Source organism: Melospiza georgiana, chromosome 8, assembly GCF_028018845.1.
Source record: "Melospiza georgiana isolate bMelGeo1 chromosome 8, bMelGeo1.pri, whole genome shotgun sequence".
Lineage (NCBI taxonomy): Eukaryota > Metazoa > Chordata > Aves > Passeriformes > Passerellidae > Melospiza > Melospiza georgiana.
In genome coordinates this window covers 36,887,011-36,904,246 of record NC_080437.1, presented here as the reverse complement: position 1 = coordinate 36,904,246, position 17,236 = coordinate 36,887,011, and the positions used below count along the sequence as shown (strand labels likewise).

Genomic DNA, 17,236 nt, shown 5'->3' with positions numbered 1-17,236 from the left:
CTCCCATCCCTGCCTGCCTGCCTGCGAGATCAGCTCCAGAGCCCTCCCACCCCATCTATCCCTGCCTGCGAGATCAGCTCCAGAGCCCTCCCATCCCGAGATCAGCTCCAGAGCCCTCCCATCCCTGCCTGCCTGCGAGATCAGCTCCAGAGCCCTCCCATCCCGAGATCAGCTCCAGAGCCCTCCCATCCCGAGATCAGCTCCAGAGCCCTCCCATCCCGAGATCAGCTCCAGAGCCCTCCCATCCCTGCCTGCCTGCGAGATCAGCTCCAGAGCCCTCCCATCCCGAGATCAGCTCCAGAGCCCTCCCATCCCGAGATCAGCTCCAGAGCCCTCCCATCCCATCCATCCCTGCCTGCCGGGATCAGCTCCAGAGCCCTCCCATCCCGAGATCAGCAGCGCTGCTGCTCCAGAGCCCTCCCATCCCATCCATCCCTGCCTCCGAGATCAGCTCCAGAGCCCTCCCATGCCCAGATCAGCCCCGCTCCCGCTCCAGACCCTCCGTTCCCCCCGTTCCCTCCGTTCCCCCGTTCCGTGGCTGTCCCTTCCCAGCCAGCCGAGGCTGCTGTCCCAAACAGGCCCCATGCTCTGGCCAGCATCGGCACTCCCAGCCCCATGAGGAAGCCAAAGCTCTGCATCCAGCACAGCTGGAGCCCACACGGAGCTGCTCCTCCTGCCATGCTGGAAAGGGCAGGGGGGGATTGAAGGACACTTGGATTTAAAAACAGCTGCCAGGCTTTGTACTTGCTCCTGGCAATAGAGGTGGGATCAAGTTCTAGACTCATGGAATCATGGGCTCTTCTGGGTTGGAAGGGACCCCAAATCCCCCCCAGTGCCACCTCTGCCATGGCAGGGACACCTCCCACTGTCCCAGGTGCTCCCAGCCCCAGTGTCCAGCCTGGCCCTGGGCACTGCCAGGGATCCAGGGGCAGCCACAGCTGCTCTGGGCACCTGTGCCAGGGCTGCCCACCCTGCCAGGGAACAATTCCCAATTCCCAATCTCCCACCCATCCCTGCCAGGGAACAATTCCCAATTCCCAATCTCCCACCCATCCCTGTCCCCTGGCACTGGGAGCCATTCCCTGTGTCCTGTCTCTCCATCCCTGTCCCCAGTTCCTCTCCAGCTCTCCTGGAGCCCCTCCAGGCCCTGCCAGGGGCTCTGAGCTCTCCCTGGAGCTGCTCCTGCCCAGGTGAGCCCCCCAGGTGTCCCAGGCTGGCTCCAGGGCAGAGGACTCTGGACTCAGTCCATGTCCCATGGATGCCCACCCCTGTGGAAGTGCAGGGCAGGAACTGGGTGTATCCCCTACAGGAACGGCATTCCTGGGTGCCAGCGTGCTCTGCAGTGAGCCGGCAGTGCTGGAGGGTGGAAAAGGCAGGTGTTGTTGCAAGGTTTGATCTGAGGACTAAAACACACGGATATAAAGCAGGTCTGGAACCCCCAGTGTGCTGTATCCCACTGCTCCTCATACCTGAGGAAATATCCATAGTCAATAGTAACTCACTGGAAATTCCCCTTTCCATCAGAAACTAATCACAAATATGCATAAAGGAAATGCCTTTGGGTACAAGATACTTCCAACAGCCCCACACCACAAATTTCTCTACAAGCAAATAGGATATAGGATATATTTGTTTGGTTTTGTGTTTTCCTGACATGAGAAATAGTGAAGACTGGGAAGAAGACTGGGAGCTGTTCCAGTGCATGTCCATGACCTGCTGACAGGAATGACAGAGTGACCTGAGTGCAGGGCTGGGAAGCAGAAAACTACCCGGGAACACAGTTTCTGTCTTAGAAAGGAGGGTCTGGGGTTTTTCCTCTCTTTAACAACAGCTGTGTATCTGGAACTTTGCATGGAAAATCTTCATTTTCCCTCCATCCAAAGCTCACAACTGTGCAGGACAACAAACACATGACTGCTGACCAGATTCCTTAGAAACTTGTTGCTGTTTTTGTGGATCCCAGCGCTGTGTTCCCCTGCCTGTTCCCTCTCGGTGGTTCAATTACCCTTTGCCAAAGGGACACGCAGTGGCACTTGGAGACAGCAGGGCTGGCTGTGCCTCTGGGAGCTGTGACAACAACGGCTCTGGGACAAATGAAACGGGTTTCTATTTTCAGAGCTGAATTGCAACACTTTGTGGGAGTTTGTAAGCAAAACAAGTCACGTCGCAGGCAGCGCTGTAAGTGACCTGCACAGGAGCCCAGCAGCGGCTTGCATCACTCACAGAATGGGGGTTTGTTTTTCAGCTGGCAAGCGCTCAGGAGGAGCATTCCTCCGGCAGCTTCCATGGGCTGAGCTGCACACAAACGGGAACGGGCTTTGAAAACCTGAAGTTAGGAAGTAAAGAAGAGCTGAAGGCATTTTCATGCTCTGCTTTTCTGATTCACGCTGGAAGTGGTCAGTTTCTTCCATTGTGAGACTGAAAGCAAACCAGCAGCGCTCTGGGCTTGGTTTGAGCCCTGGTTTGTGCCCTGTCCAGCTGTGCCAGCACAGGTTGTGAGCTCCCTGTGACACCGAGCTCAGGTCAAGCAGCATCAATGCCCCTCTGCAGCCACCACAGAACGGCACAGAGTGTCACACACGTCTTGTATGGAAAATCCTTTCCTTAGGAGTTTTCCTCCTGGGAAGCTGGGAGGCCTCAGGAACAAAATGCAAACAATGGTTATCTGCTGCTGTGGGATGCAACAGGTGCATCTGGGATTGGTCTCATGGGGTTGTTTCTAATTAATGGCCAATCACAGTCAGCTGGCTCGGACAGAGAGCTGAGCCACAAACCTTTGTTATCATTCTTTGCTATTCCATTCTTAGCCAGCCTTCTGATGAAACCTTTTCTTCTATTCTTTTCGTATAGTTTTAATGTAATATATATCATAAAATAAGAAATCAGCCTTGTGAAACATGGAGCCAGATCCTCGTCTCTCCCCTCATCCTCAGATCCCTGTGAACACGGTCACACAGAGCATGTGGGGATTGCTGAGGAGTGTGACAGACATGGCCCAGGACACAGCACAGCCCTGCCACAGCAGCGGCCACACCACACACAGGCTTTTATTAACTCTCCAAATAGAATGAAATCAGAGAACCAGCAAATCTCACAAGGGTTTGGGCTGCAAGGGACCTTAAGGCTCATGGTGTTCCACCCGTGGTGGGCAGGGACACCTTGCACTGTCCCACATCAGCAGCCTGGGTGAGCAGCAGTGGGCTGGAAAGGATGCAAGAGCAGCTGTGTGGTTAATGATGAACCTGGTTCCAAGAAATGCTCAGCATGAAACACACACGGCTGGATTTCCAGAGGCCGCCAGGGAGGTTAATGACCAACCCTCGGTGGGATGCAGACGGGGAGTGCTCAGATTCCAGTGGGGTTTGAGCCTGTGTCTGCACAGGACAGCAACAGTCACGAAATCACCAAATCATTTGGGTTGGAAAAGCCCTCCCAGCCCTGGAGTCCCAGCTGTGCCCATCCCCGCCCTGTCCCCAGCCCTGAGTGCCAGCTCCAGGTGCCACCTGCAGAGATGGGCATTCCAACCCTCCCTGGGCAGGGCCTGAGCCCCCTTTCCATGGGGCAATTCCTGCTGTGCCCGCCCTGAGCTGCCCTGGCCCAGCCTGGGGCCGTTCCCTCTGCTCCTGTCCCTGTTCCCTGGAGCACAGCCCGACCCCCTCAGCTGTGCCCTCCTGGCAGGAGCTGTAGGCACATTTTCCCAAATCAGTCCTGAAATTCCCACTGTCTCACATTGTACTGCTAGGAAGTGGGTGGATTACTTTGATTTTTATTAATAAGAAACCAAAGAAATGTCAGCAAATATTATCCATTTCTAAACTAATGCAAGTGTATCACGGGTTTGGGATTACAAGCAACTTCTTACAAGCAATGCCTGAAATACCCATCCCTCACAGCTGGGCTGAGCCCTCGTTTCAGGCCCAGCCCAGAGGCTGAAAACCAAACACAAAGTTGAAGCTGTCTGAGCAGCAAGTGTGACTCCATACCCAAATCAATGCCTTTGTTATTCTGTGGAGGAGATGGTCACTGTTTGTGGCTTGAAGGGAATTAGTCAATACATGATTGGTCTGTGACATGCAAGTAAATAAGATTAGGGCGAGTCCCAGCTGTGCAGAGGATCGCAGTGCAACAAACCAATAACCTTTCAAAGACTTCATCCAACAACAGGAAAATTCACAATTTCTCCTGATGACAGCACAGTGTGTCTCTGCCAATAACCCAAAAATTTCTGCCATCAAATTATACATGAAAATAAAAGCATTTGCCCAATGACCAATGAAAGAGCAGCTGTGGCTGCCCCTGGATCCCCGGCAGTGCCAACCAAGGCCAGGCTGGACATTGGGGCTGGGAGCACCCGGGACAGTGGGAGGTGTCCCTGCCACGGCAGGGGTGGCACTGAGTTAGGGTCCCTCCCAACCCAAACCCTTCTGGGATTCTGTGATTCCCATACCCCTCCCGAGGCAGGCAGGCAGGCAGCCCTTGCTGTGTGCCTGCAGTGCTGAGCTCCCTGTTCCTCACAGCCGAGGCAGGGCTGGCTGCCGGAGAGGAGCCGGTCCCAGAGGCAGAACCTGCTGTGCCCCCCCGTTCCAGGCAGTGCTGCCTGCAGGAGAGGGGCAGATCCTGGAGCCAGAACTTGCTGCGCCTCCCGTTCCTCACAGCCGAGGCAGGGCTGGCTGCAGGAGAGGAGCTGGTCCCAGAGGCAGAACCTCCTTCCCGAGGAGCGGCTGCCTTGCCCGGTACCCGTGCCCAGGGAGGGAGGCTGCCGTGCCCGGCCCGGTGCCCCGTGCCCGAGGCTGCCGGCAGCAGGGAGCAGCAGAGCTCCGCGGGAGGAGCGGGAGCGGCCCCGAGCGCCGGCACCGGGATCCCGGCCCTCGTTATCCGGTTAAACCTGGCCTTTGCTCCTACCACGGACCGCTCTTCCCTGCTGGAACAGAACCGCTCCACTGCCCCTCCTTATCCACCGGCTACACAGAGTGCCGTGCCCACACCCCTGACACCCAGCCTTGTCCTTCTGGGACGGTTATAAGGCAATATTTACAACTCACACGCAATTTCTGATGTATTTCACTGGGGCTTTGGGACTCGGCTGCAGAAAGGCGCAGGTGAAAACAATTCCAGACGAGGCAGAAAAGCCTGCATGCTTTAATTGAGTTAATACTTTGGCTAAATAAAATCAGGTTTTATGCGTTTGTCTTTACAACGTCCCAGCAGTAAATCAGTATCTGCTTTCAAATAACAACACGAGTTCAGTGGTTCCCGCTGTCGAGAGCCCTGATGGCATCACGTCAATTAAAGACCAAAAGATTCATTATCTATTATTTATTTATTATTATTTATTAATTTTCTTGGGGCTGTTTTGTGCAGGCCTAAGAGTTGCACTCGATGACGCTTGTGGGTCCTTTCCAACCCAACCACTCTGTGACTATTACCTACTTTAGGGCCATGTATCATTCGCCGTCGGGGCTGGCTTAGCGGCCGCAAGCTGTGACTTTGCAAGTAGACGTGTCTGCTTTGAAACCCCCTCCGTGAATCCTTTGAAATCCCCTCCGTGAATCCTTTGAAACTCGCTCCGTGTATCCTTCGATATGTCTCCGTGTATCTTTTGAAACCCCCCCGTGTCCGCCTTCCCCGTGTGACTCTGAAGCGCTGTGCGAGAGGCCCGCGGGCCGTGCGGAGCGCTCAGCAGGCAGAGAGCGGGAGCCACGAGGGATGATGTCTGGCGGGATGATGATATTCTGAGGGACGATGTCCCACGGGAACCATCCCCGCTCTCCCGTTTCCCCGCCCGGCCCCGCTCCCTCCCCGCCATCATGGCGGCCCGGAGGGCGCTGAAGGAGCGCGCGGCCCCAGCTCCATCTCTGCCCCGCCCCGTCCCGCCCCGCCGCGCTGGCCAATGGGCGGGCGGCGCGGCGCTGACGTCAGCGGGGCGGTCGCCGTGCGCTGAGGCGGGCGGCGCGCGGTCAGTGCGTGCCCGGCCGCCCGCCAGCCATGTCGCGACAGAGCCCTCAGGAGGAGAACCTGCAGGGTAAGGCCGCGGGCAGCGCCGCGCAGGGCTGGCCCCGCACTGCGGGCTGTGGGGGGCACTGCCCGGGCGCTGCGGGCGGGCCCGCGCGCGGCCCTTCCGTGTCGCGATATTGGGTGATTGCCGTGGCCGATGTGCGCGCCGCAGTGCGTGTCCATCGTCCCGGGGAACGGGCCCGGTGGGGGTGCCTGTGAGCAGGGCTGGGTCAGTCGCGGGGATCGGGTGTTGGATAGCCCCGGATTGGCCGGGAAAGGGAAAATCCCACACACAGTGCGGCTGGCACGGGGGTGTAGCGATTTAGGGGCCATCCTCATCGCTCTGCGGAATTCTGCTTCTTAATTCCCCGCGTTGAAAGCTGTATCTTAAGAAAATTACGCTTCCCAGCGCTGATCCTGTGCTTTGCGGTGCTGGTCTGTGCTCGCACATGTGTCCTGGGCTGGGATATCGTGACAGACCCCTCTGTCCCGAGGCCATCCCCGAGACTTGTCTGGCCGGGCTGCTTCGCCTCTCCTGGGCTTCGGTCTGTTTGTGTTTCCAGCCTCATAAAAACACAGCTGCTTTTATCTTTAACTGGTGATATCACAGCCTGTTTCATGTGCTCCAGCACAGCCCCTCTCTCAGGAGGGGAAAGAAAAGAAGGGAGAGGGAAAGGAGGGGAAAATTGTAAACCACGTATTCTGTCCCTGGTGCTGCAATCCCAATCCTCTCCCTGCTTTATCCCGCATTCCCAGGGCTGTACCCAGTAAGAGTTCAGCAGATAAAGTCTTAATCTGAGCTCTAGTGGTTGTGATGGTTCTTTGGTAACAACTTGGGCTTCCCCAGGTTTCGGGGGAAAGGGTAGGGAGGGGAACACGCTCCCTGCCACATGCCAGGCACTGTCACGTGGAGGGGAAAATTCCCAAACAACCACAAACCAGCTGTGAAGGAAAAGAGGATTAGAAGAAAAGCATCTCTTCCAAACTCGGTGGGCTGGAATGTTTGTATCCAGCAGGTTTTGTGGTACTTCAGCTGTCCAGATGGAGGTGTGTGTATTTGGGATGGAGATACTCGTGTTGTTGATGCACATGAGGCAGTTTGGCTTTGTGCTGTTCCATTTGGTTTTGGAGCCCTGGGTCTCCTCCCAGCCAGGATATCTGGGATATCTTTGCTGGTCTGGCGTTCCTGCTCCACACTGAACCCCTGCTCTGGCTTCTCCCCGCCTGGTTCCTGTGCTGCTGGGTGCCTGGGAAGGGAGCCTGCAGCTCCAGCTGCTCCTGCTCTGCTTTGTTCCCTGGGCAGCCCGAGCGCCTCTGGCCCTGTCTCTCCTTTCCCTGCTGATTCCCTAGACATCCCTGCCCGGAATCCAGGGAATTCCCACTGCCCTCCTGCTCCTGTCCTCGCTGCTCTGCTCCCTGGGCACTGCTGGGGCTGGGCCACATCTGCTCCACACTGGGGTTCCTCTGGTGTAACTGGGGAATTTTCTGTTCCCTGAGCTCATTCCTGGGGGGCTGGAGGGACAGGACACCCCACTGCCAGAGGGCAGGGCTGGATGGGATATTGGGAATTGGGAATTGTTCCCTGGCAGGGCTGGGTGGGATATTGGGAATGGGGAATTGTTCCCTGGCAGGGCTGGATGGGAGATTGGGAATGGGGAATTGTTCCCAGGCAGGGCTGGGTGGGATATTGGGAGTTGTTCCCTGGCAGGGATGGATGGGAGATTGGGAATTGGGAATTGTTCCCTGGTAGGGCTGGGTGGGATATTGGGAATTGGGAATTGTTCCCTGGCAGGGCTGGGTGGGAGATTGGGAATTGGGAATTGTTCCCTGGCAGGGCTGGGTGGGAGATTGGGAATGAGGAATTGTTCCCTGGCAGGGCTGGGTGGGATATTGGGAATTGGGAATTGTTCCCTGGCAGGGCTGGGTGGGATATTGGGAATTGGGAATTGTTCCCTGCAGGGCTGGATGGGATATTGGGAATTGGGAATTGTTCCCTGGCAGGGTGGGCAGCCCTGGCACAGGTGCCCAGAGCAGCTGTGGCTGCCCCTGGATCCCTGGCAGTGCCCAAGGCCAGGCTGGACATTGGGGCACCCTGGGACAGTGGGAGGTGTCCCTGCCATGGCAGGGTGGCACTGTGGGGGATTTGGGGACCCTCCCACCCAAAGCATTGCAGGATTCCATAGGGAGGGAGCAGCTCCCGGCCCTGCAGTGAGCCGTCCCTGCCCGGGAGGGAGTTGTTATTGCCTCCCTTAGGAAAACAAAGGCCATGTGACCGTGTTAAATATACTGCTAGCAGCAAACCCATGACAGCCTTGCCACACTCCCGCAGTTGCTTAACAGCAGCACCTACAAATGGCACTGGAGAAGGGCTGCACTGAGCAGTCCCTGAGCCCAAAGTCATTTCAACAAACGAACAACTGAACTTTGGCAGCAAAAGTCCTTGTGATTATCCTGACTGCCACCTATGTTGAACAATAAAACTTGAACATACCCTCCAAGATGTGTGTGTGCAGAGAGAAACAAACACAGCGTACTGCTGAGCAGCTGCCTCCCAGCCCCGTGAGCCCTCCCGGCCCAGCTGCCTGCCCTTTGCATTCCGGGCTGTTTATTGCTGGGCAGCAGGGCTGGCCGTGTCCCCGCAGTGTCACTGGCAGCCCCGGGCCGCGTGCTCAGCGCCGCTCTGTGCCCGCAGGGTCCTGGGTGGAGCTGCACTTCAGCAATGGCAGCGGCAGCTCCGTGTCCTCGGGCAGCCAGGAGCAGGTGCCGGCCTCGCTGTCCATCCACAACGGGGACATGGAGAAGATCCTGCTGGACGCCCAGCACGAGTCGGGCAGGAGCAGCTCCAGGGAGAGCTCCCACTGCGACAGGTGAGCAGGGCTGTGCCGGGTCACCACGGGCTCCCCAGGGTGTGCCAGAGGCAGGGACAGGAGCGCTGCATGGCTGTGTGAGTGTCATGTGCTGTTTGTGTGAGCACGGGTGTGCACAGGGGGTGTTTGGTATGAACACGGGTGTGCACAGGGTGTGTTTTGTATCAACACAGGGGTGTGTTTTGCATGAACACGGGTGTGCACAGGGTGTGTTTGGTATGAACACAGGTGTGCACAGGGGGTGTGTTTTGTATGAACACAGGTGTGCACAGGGGTGTGTTTTGTATGAACACGGGTGTGCACACGGGTGTGTGTTTTGTATGAACACAGGTGTGCACAGGGTGTGTTTTGTATGAACACAGGTGTGCACAGGGGGGTGTTTTGTATGAACACAGGTGTGCACAGGGGGTGTGTTTTGTATGAACACGGGTGTGCACAGGGGGTGTTTGGTATGAACACGGGTGTGCACAGGGTGTGTTTTGTATGAACACAGGTGTGCACAGGGTGTGTTTTGTATGAACACAGGTGTGCACAGGGGGTGTTTTGTATGAACACAGGTGTGCACAGGGGGTGTTTGGTATGAACACAGGTGTGCACAGGGTGTGTTTTGCATGAACACAGGTGTGCACAGGGGGTGTTTTGTATGAACACGGGTGTGCACAGGGGGTGTTTGGTATGAACACAGGTGTGTACAGGGTGTGTTTTGTATGAACACGGGTGTGCACAGGGGGTGTTTGGTATGAACACAGGTGTGTACAGGGTGTGTTTTGTATGAACACGGGTGTGCACAGGGGGTGTTTGGTATGAACACAGGTGTGCACAGGGGTGTGTTTTGTATGAACACAGGGGTGCACAGGGGGGTGTTTTGTATGAACACGGGTGTGCACAGGGTGTGTTTTGTATGAACACAGGTGTGCACAGGGGGTGTTTTGTATGAACACAGGTGTGCACAGGGGGTGTTTTGTATGAACACAGGTGTGCACAGGGGGTGTTTGGTATGAACACAGGTGTGTACAGGGTGTGTTTTGTATGAACACGGGTGTGCACAGGGGGTGTTTGGTATGAACACAGGTGTGTACAGGGTGTGTTTTGTATGAACACGGGTGTGCACAGGGGGTGTTTGGTATGAACACAGGTGTGCACAGGGGTGTGTTTTGTATGAACACAGGGGTGCACAGGGGGGTGTTTTGTATGAACACGGGTGTGCACAGGGTGTGTGTTTTGTATGAACACAGGTGTGCACAGGGGTGTGTTTTGTATGAACACGGGTGTGCACAGGGTGTGTTTTGCATGAACACAGGTGTGCACAGGGGGTGTTTTGTATGAACACAGGTGTGCACAGGGGGTGTTTGGTATGAACACAGGTGTGTACAGGGTGTGTTTTGTATGAACACGGGTGTGCACAGGGGGTGTTTGGTATGAACACAGGTGTGCACAGGGGTGTGTTTTGTATGAACACAGGGGTGCACAGGGGGGTGTTTTGTATGAACACGGGTGTGCACAGGGTGTGTTTTGTATCAACACAGGGGTGTGTTTTGCATGAACACGGGTGTGCACAGGGTGTGTTTGGTATGAACACAGGTGTGCACAGGGGTGTGTTTTGTATGAACACGGGTGTGCACACGGGTGTGTGTTTTGTATGAACACAGGTGTGCACAGGGTGTGTTTTGTATGAACACAGGTGTGCACAGGGGGGTGTTTTGTATGAACACAGGTGTGCACAGGGGGTGTGTTTTGTATGAACACGGGTGTGCACAGGGGGTGTTTGGTATGAACACGGGTGTGCACAGGGTGTGTTTTGTATGAACACAGGTGTGCACAGGGTGTGTTTTGTATGAACACAGGTGTGCACAGGGGGTGTTTTGTATGAACACAGGTGTGCACAGGGGGTGTTTGGTATGAACACAGGTGTGCACAGGGTGTGTTTTGCATGAACACAGGTGTGTACAGGGTGTGTTTTGTATGAACACGGGTGTGCACAGGGGTGTGTTTTGTATGAACACAGGGGTGCACAGGGGGGTGTTTTGTATGAACACGGGTGTGCACAGGGTGTGTTTTGTATGAACACAGGTGTGCACAGGGGGTGTTTTGTATGAACACAGGTGTGCACAGGGGGTGTTTTGTATGAACACAGGTGTGCACAGGGGGTGTTTGGTATGAACACAGGTGTGTACAGGGTGTGTTTTGTATGAACACGGGTGTGCACAGGGGGTGTTTGGTATGAACACAGGTGTGTACAGGGTGTGTTTTGTATGAACACGGGTGTGCACAGGGGGTGTTTGGTATGAACACAGGTGTGCACAGGGGTGTGTTTTGTATGAACACAGGGGTGCACAGGGGGGTGTTTTGTATGAACACGGGTGTGCACAGGGTGTGTGTTTTGTATGAACACAGGTGTGCACAGGGGGTGTTTTGTATGAACACAGGTGTGCATGGGGGTGTTTTGTATGAACACAGGGGGTTTGTGTTTTGTATGAACACGGGTGTGCACAGGGTGTGTTTTGTATGAACACAGGTGTGCACAGGGGTGTGTTTCGTATGAACACAGGTGTGCACAGGGGTGTGTTTTGTGTGAACACAGGTGTGCACAGGGGGTGTTTGGTCTGTGCTGCCACATGAACACGTGTGTGCATGTGTGCCTGGAAGCCAGGGCAGGTGTCCAGGGGGTCACAGAGCAGCCCAGCCCTGAGCCAGGTGCTCAGGCAGTGCCATCAGTGCGTGTGCTGCATTTGGATGGGCCGTGAGCTCTCCAGCCTAAGTGGTGTTTGGAAAAGCCCAAACTCCAGGCCTCAGCTCCACAGCAGGACGTGGCCTGGCAGGTGGGGGTTCAAACCAAGCCCTGCTGCTGCTCCTCGTTTGCTGCCTGTTGTTTCTGTGCAAGTGCCAGGGCTCCCCAGCGGCGTGGGCAGAGGGCTGGGGTCAGAGCAGTGCCTGGGGTGGCAGCAGTGCCCCATGCAGCCCCTGGGGCACTCCTGGGCAGCGTGCCCAGCTGCCAGGGGTCACAGAACGCCTCACCTCCTCCTTTCCTGGTGCCTCTGTCCTGTGCAGCCCTCCTCGCTCGCAGACCCCCCAGGACAGCCACAGAGCTCTGGAGATAGAGAGCCACAGCAGTGGGGAGAAGAACAGCTTCCAGGTAAGGTCCTCACCGTGCTGGGGCAGAGGGCAGCAGAAGCTGCTGAAGCAGAGGCTTGCACAGCTCACAGCAACCCTGGCAGATCCAGCCTGGCTGTGTTTGTTCCTGACACGTGGGCATGTTTTGGTTTGGTCTTTCCAATCTGTACTGAGATTTTTCAGAAGGATTTGCCCTCTCCCTTTGGCTGCTGATGGGGTGCATTTCCTACATCCCCCACCAATGCTGAAATGCACCTCCGCTAATTCAGTAGGAATTTTAAAAGATATTTTGGCAGCAGCAAGAATTTCTAGAGTCACTTAAATATGGCAGCCAAAAAGACACAATTTCCAAGCCCTGACATAGCTTTGATTCCAGGTATTTTAAGAATTAATACCAAACCTGAATATGTGCTGCTTTGGAAAACTCCCTGTTCTGATTTCACTTTGTAGGTTTGTTTACCTTGCAAGGAAAATGAATAAACACATTTGCAACAGGAGTGGGGGAAATGATGTACATTGACCATATTTAATCAATACAGGGCTTATTGCAGGATGACAGGCTGAAATCTGAAGTCTCCAGTGTAATAAATTAGCTTTTAATATTAAAAAAATGACTCACAAAACATTTTGAGGAAGGAAGTATTTCAAGGAAGTGAATTTTTCTGCATCATTTCTACAACTCCTGCCAGACTCTAAGGACTCAGCTTTAGGTTAGGTAAATGTGGTACTGCAAGTTAATTATTAGTGGAAATGATTATTTTATATTGTCAGAAACACCCTTCAGCTGTTTAAAGATCATTATGTAGACTTTGAGAACAAATAACCCCAAGTTAGAAAGCCATCAGAATTCCAGCTGCCTGGACAGTTTTATTTCCATCCTGCGTGTGTGGTGCATCCAGAGCTGTTGGAATTCTGGGAGCAGGATCTATTTTTATCCAGGGCCTGGGCTGTGTGGAGTGGAGCCGAGCTGAGCCAGGAGCTCTGCCCTGACTCAGCACTGGTGCTGTAACTGCACCACAGCTGGGGCTGGGGGGCTTCTGCTGTGAGCACACACCTGGCCAGGCTCACCGGCCTGCCACCATGGCCAGGGATGGGAGTGCTGCCTGCCAGGGGCTGGGCAAGGGCTGCCAGGGACATCTGCCAGCTCTGAGCCTGCCAGCAATCCTGTGCCAGTGTCCATCGGGGCTGGGACAGGGCAGCAATCCTGTGCCAGTGTCCATCGGGGACAGGGCAGCAATCCTGTGCCAGTGTCTAATCCCTGTGCCAGTGTCCAATCCCTGTGCCAGTGCCCATCAGGGCTGGGGTAGGGCAGCAATCCCTGTGCCAGTGTCCATCGGGGACAGGGCAGCAATCCTGTGCCAGTGTCCATCGGGGACAGGGCAGCAATCCCTGTGCCAGTGTCCATTGGGGACAGGGCAGCAATCCCTGTGCCAGTGTCCATCGGGGCTGGGGTAGGGCAGCAATCCCTGTGCCAGTGTCCATCAGGGCTGGGGAAGGGCAGCAGTCCTGTGCCAGTGTCCATCAGGGACAGGGCAGCAATCCTGTGCCAGTGTCCATCGGGGCTGGGGTAGGGCAGCAATCCCTGTGCCAGTGTCCATCAGGGCTGGGACAGGGCAGCAATCCTGTGCCAGTGTCCATCGGGGACAGGGCAGCAATCCCTGTGCCAGTGTCCATTGGGGACAGGGCAGCAATCCCTGTGCCAGTGTCCATCAGGGCTGGGGTAGGGCAGCAATCCCTGTGCCAGTGTCCATCAGGGACAGGGCAGCAATCCTGTGCCAGTGTCCATCGGAGCTGGGACAGGGCAGCAATCCTGTGCCAGTGTCCATCGGGGCTGGGAGCTGGGATAGGGCAGCAATCCCTGTGCCAGTGTCCATCGGGGACAGGGCAGCAATCCTGTGCCAGTGTCCAATCCCTGTGCCAGTGCCCATCAGGGCTGGGGTAGGGCAGCAATCCTGTGCCAGTGTCCATCGGGGCTGGGAGCTGGGATAGGGCAGCAATCCCTGTGCCAGTGTCCATCGGGGACAGGGCAGCAATCCCTGTGCCAGTGTCCATCAGGGCTGGGACAGGGCAGCAATCCCTGTGCCAGTGCCCATCAGGGTGGGGTAGGGCAGCAATCCTGTGCCAGTGTCCATCGGGGATAGGGTAGGGCAGCAATCCCTGTGCCAGTGTCCAATCCCTGTGCCAGTGCCCATCAGGGCTGGGACAGGGCAGCAATCCCTGTGCCAGTGTCCATCAGGGACAGGGCAGCAATCCCTGTGCCAGTGCCCATCAGGGCTGGGAACTGGGGATATTTTGGGACTGTGCCTAAGGATGAAATGCTTGGCTCTGGGATTTCCCTGCCAGGGCAGTCTTGTCTCGGGCACATATGGGATATTGGATATGGGATATTGGATATGGGATATTGGATATGGGATATGGTCTTTGCCATTCTCACCCCGCTCTGAGGATGGATCTCCCTGCTCCCGCTGTTGGTCTGGGATGTGAACACTCCCTGGAAGGGGCATGGAAAGGGCTGGGAAGGGGGGTGCCAGGGCTGGGCAGTGGTGCTGGCTGCAGGCAGAGCTCTGGCAGCTCTGGCAGCTCCCTGCTGCCCTGCTCATTGTTGGGCAGTGCTGCTGGCTGGAGCAGGGGCTCTGGCAGCTCTGGCAGCTCCCTGCTGCCCCGCTCAGTGTCAGTGCTGGCCTGGCAGTGGTGCTGGCTGCAGGCAGAGCTCTGGCAGCTCCCTGCTGCCCTGCTCAGGGCTGGGCAGTGGTGCTGGCTGGAGCAGGAGCTCTGGCAGCTCTGGCAGCTCCAGCTGCCCTGCTCAGTGCTGGGCAGTGCTGCTGGCTGGAGCAGGGGCTCTGGCAGCTCCCTGCTGCCCTGCTCAGTGCTGGGCAGTGCTGCTGGCTGGAGCAGGGGCTCTGGCAGCTCCCTGCTGCCCTGCTCAGTGCTGGGCAGTGGTGCTGGCTGCAGGCAGAGCTCTGGCAGCTCTGGCAGCTCCCTGCTGCCCTGCTCAGTGCTGGGCAGTGGTGCTGGCTGGAGCAGGAGCTCTGGCAGCTCCAGCTGCCCTGCTCAGTGCTGGGTGCAGGCAGAGCTCTGGCAGCTCCCTGCTGCCCTGCTCAGTGCTGGGCAGTGCTGCTGGCTGCGGGCAGAGCTCTGGCAGCTCCCTGCTGCCCCGCTCAGTGCTGCTGGTCTCGGTTGCAGTCCGAGGAGGATTTCCTGGAGAGGAGGAGGGAGGTGGAGCGGCTGCTGAGGAAGAACGCGGATTGGATCTGGGACTGGTCCAGCCGGCCCGAGAACATCCCGCCCAAGTGAGTGCTGCCCCAGCTGCTGAGAGCTGCTGCAGCTTCTCCTGCTGCTGCCTGAGCACACAGCTCACCTTCCCTCACCTTCCTTCCCCACACCCAGGGAGTTCCTCTTCAAGCACCCCCGGCGCACAGCCACGCTCAGCATGAGGAACACCAGTGTCATGAAGAAAGGGGGGATATTCTCTGCAGAGTTCCTGAAGGTTTTCCTCCCATCCCTGCTGCTCTCTCACCTGCTGGCCATTGGACTAGGGTAAGGTTCAATTGAAAAAAAAAGATTTTTTTTACCTGCTTTATTTGAGGCCTGATTTGGTTCCCCAATTCCCTCTTTGTCCAAGATGGTTATTTAGGAGGTGCTTCCTGCCTGTGGTATTGGTGGATGGTTGAAGTTTCTGATTTTGTCTGTTTGGGAATTTCTCAGAACAATTAAGAGGCAGGGAAATGAGGAATTCTGTACACTGGAACTGTAGTCACACAACACTTAGCACCACTGGAGATGAGACTCCTAATCTCACAACTAGGAGACCAGCAAAGCAAAAAGCTAATATTGAATAGATTTTAAAGTTTCACTGACATAAATTTAAAAGTATTTAATATTATTTTAAATTACTCAGCAGATGTTTTAATTCCCTCCTGGGAGGGATGGGGGATGTTTCCTTTCCACAGGAGTGTGGGGCAGGTGCTGGGCCCTGGGGCTGGGAGGGGCACCAGACCGGGGCAGTCATGGGGCTGGGGCTGTGGAGCTGTGGAGGGGCACCAGACCAGGGGCAGACATGGGGCAGTCCCTGGGGCTGGGAGGGGCCCCAGACCAGGGGCAGACATGGGGCAGTCCCTGGGGCTGGGAGGGGCACCAGACCGGGGCAGTCCCCGGGGCTGTGGAGCTGTGGAGGGGCCCCAGAGCAGGGGCAGTCCCTGGGCTGGGCTCCGGGGCAGTTCTGTTCCTGCTGCTTGGCTCCCGCTGGCAGTGCTGCTCCTGCCGGGAGTTGCAGAGGCAGGGCCTGGCACGGAGGGCATTCCCAGCACTGAAGCGGCCGGGCTGTGACCGTGTGCTCTGACCTGCTGCAGGATTTACATCGGGAGGCGCCTGACCACCACGGCTTCCAGCAGCACCTTCTAGAGGCACCGGGGGTGGAGCTGGAGCGGAGCAGCCGCAGCTGGAGCGCAGGAGGTGCGAGGAGGGGAGCTGGTCGTGGCCGTCGTGTGTGTGTCCTGTCCGTGTCCTGTTTTAGTTTAGTCTAAAAATGGGAAGGGAGACGCTGGAGCTCCCGTGTCACATAGAGCCTTCTGGATCAATCCCCGCTGGATAACCCCACGAGCACGTGCAGATGCTGTGACGTCCCTTAGTGCTTGTAGTGAAGTACCTGAGCATTAGAGCAGCTCCGTGTTTCCATCAGCCCCAGCTTTCTGCAGCCCCTGTGCTGGGCCGTGTCCATCCCGCCCTCCCGTGCCTGTGGTGGCAATGTCCCTGCTCTGCAGCCCGCACAGGAGGGACGAGCCCAGACTGGAGCGGCCTTAGGGATGATCCGGGAATCCCGGGGGCTCTCACAGCCCCGGGCAGCCTTTCCTTGGTAGGTGTGGCTTAGTTCACCTCGGTGGGAGTGTAAGGTGTGGAGTCACAGTGGGAAGAGATGAGCACGTGGGTAAAACTCCGTCAGTTTGTCCTAGTTCAGAGGTAGAATTTGGATTTAGTGCCTACTAACCGCTGCTTTTGCCAGGACATTTATTTAACCCCAGCAGTTACTCCAGGTTCTCTGCTGTACTTACCGCAGGCTGTCGCTTACAGGCTTTTCCTGCCCCACCTCAATCTGCACCTGACCCCAGCCCTGGGCACATGAACCACAGGGGGGCTTCTCCTTGGTTTTTACTGATGCAATGCCTTTCCCTTCCGTGATTTTACCTTATTTAATGAGAAAATGAATGTTTGCCAAAATACCATGTTTTATATATTTAAATAAAAAGGTTCCTGGTGAACTCAGTTTC

The 17,236-nt window shown here is 56.2% G+C and overlaps 1 protein-coding gene across 1 annotated transcript; it reads left to right on the top strand.

Annotated features, from left to right (window-relative positions):
* Positions 1-5,927: 5,927 nt before the first annotated feature.
* BNIP3 (BCL2 interacting protein 3) lies at positions 5,928-17,227 on the top strand. The gene is made up of 6 exons (XM_058029095.1): positions 5,928-6,022; positions 8,687-8,861; positions 11,910-11,994; positions 15,156-15,262; positions 15,360-15,509; positions 16,322-17,227. The coding sequence occupies exons 1-6, from the start codon at positions 5,986-5,988 to the stop codon at positions 16,371-16,373; spliced, it is 606 nt and encodes a 201-aa protein (XP_057885078.1). The 5' UTR covers positions 5,928-5,985; the 3' UTR covers positions 16,374-17,227.
* Positions 17,228-17,236: the final 9 nt, after the last annotated feature.

Excerpts from the sequence above, each read along its gene's own strand:
- BNIP3 (XM_058029095.1), top strand. The coding sequence starts at position 5,986 with ATGTCGCGACAGAGCCCTCAGGAGGAGAACCTGCAGG. Across the intron at positions 6,023-8,686 it reads TCAGGAGGAGAACCTGCAGG|GGTCCTGGGTGGAGCTGCAC; the intron begins GTAAGGCCGCGG and ends CTGTGCCCGCAG. Across the intron at positions 15,510-16,321 it reads CTGCTGGCCATTGGACTAGG|GATTTACATCGGGAGGCGCC; the intron begins GTAAGGTTCAAT and ends GACCTGCTGCAG.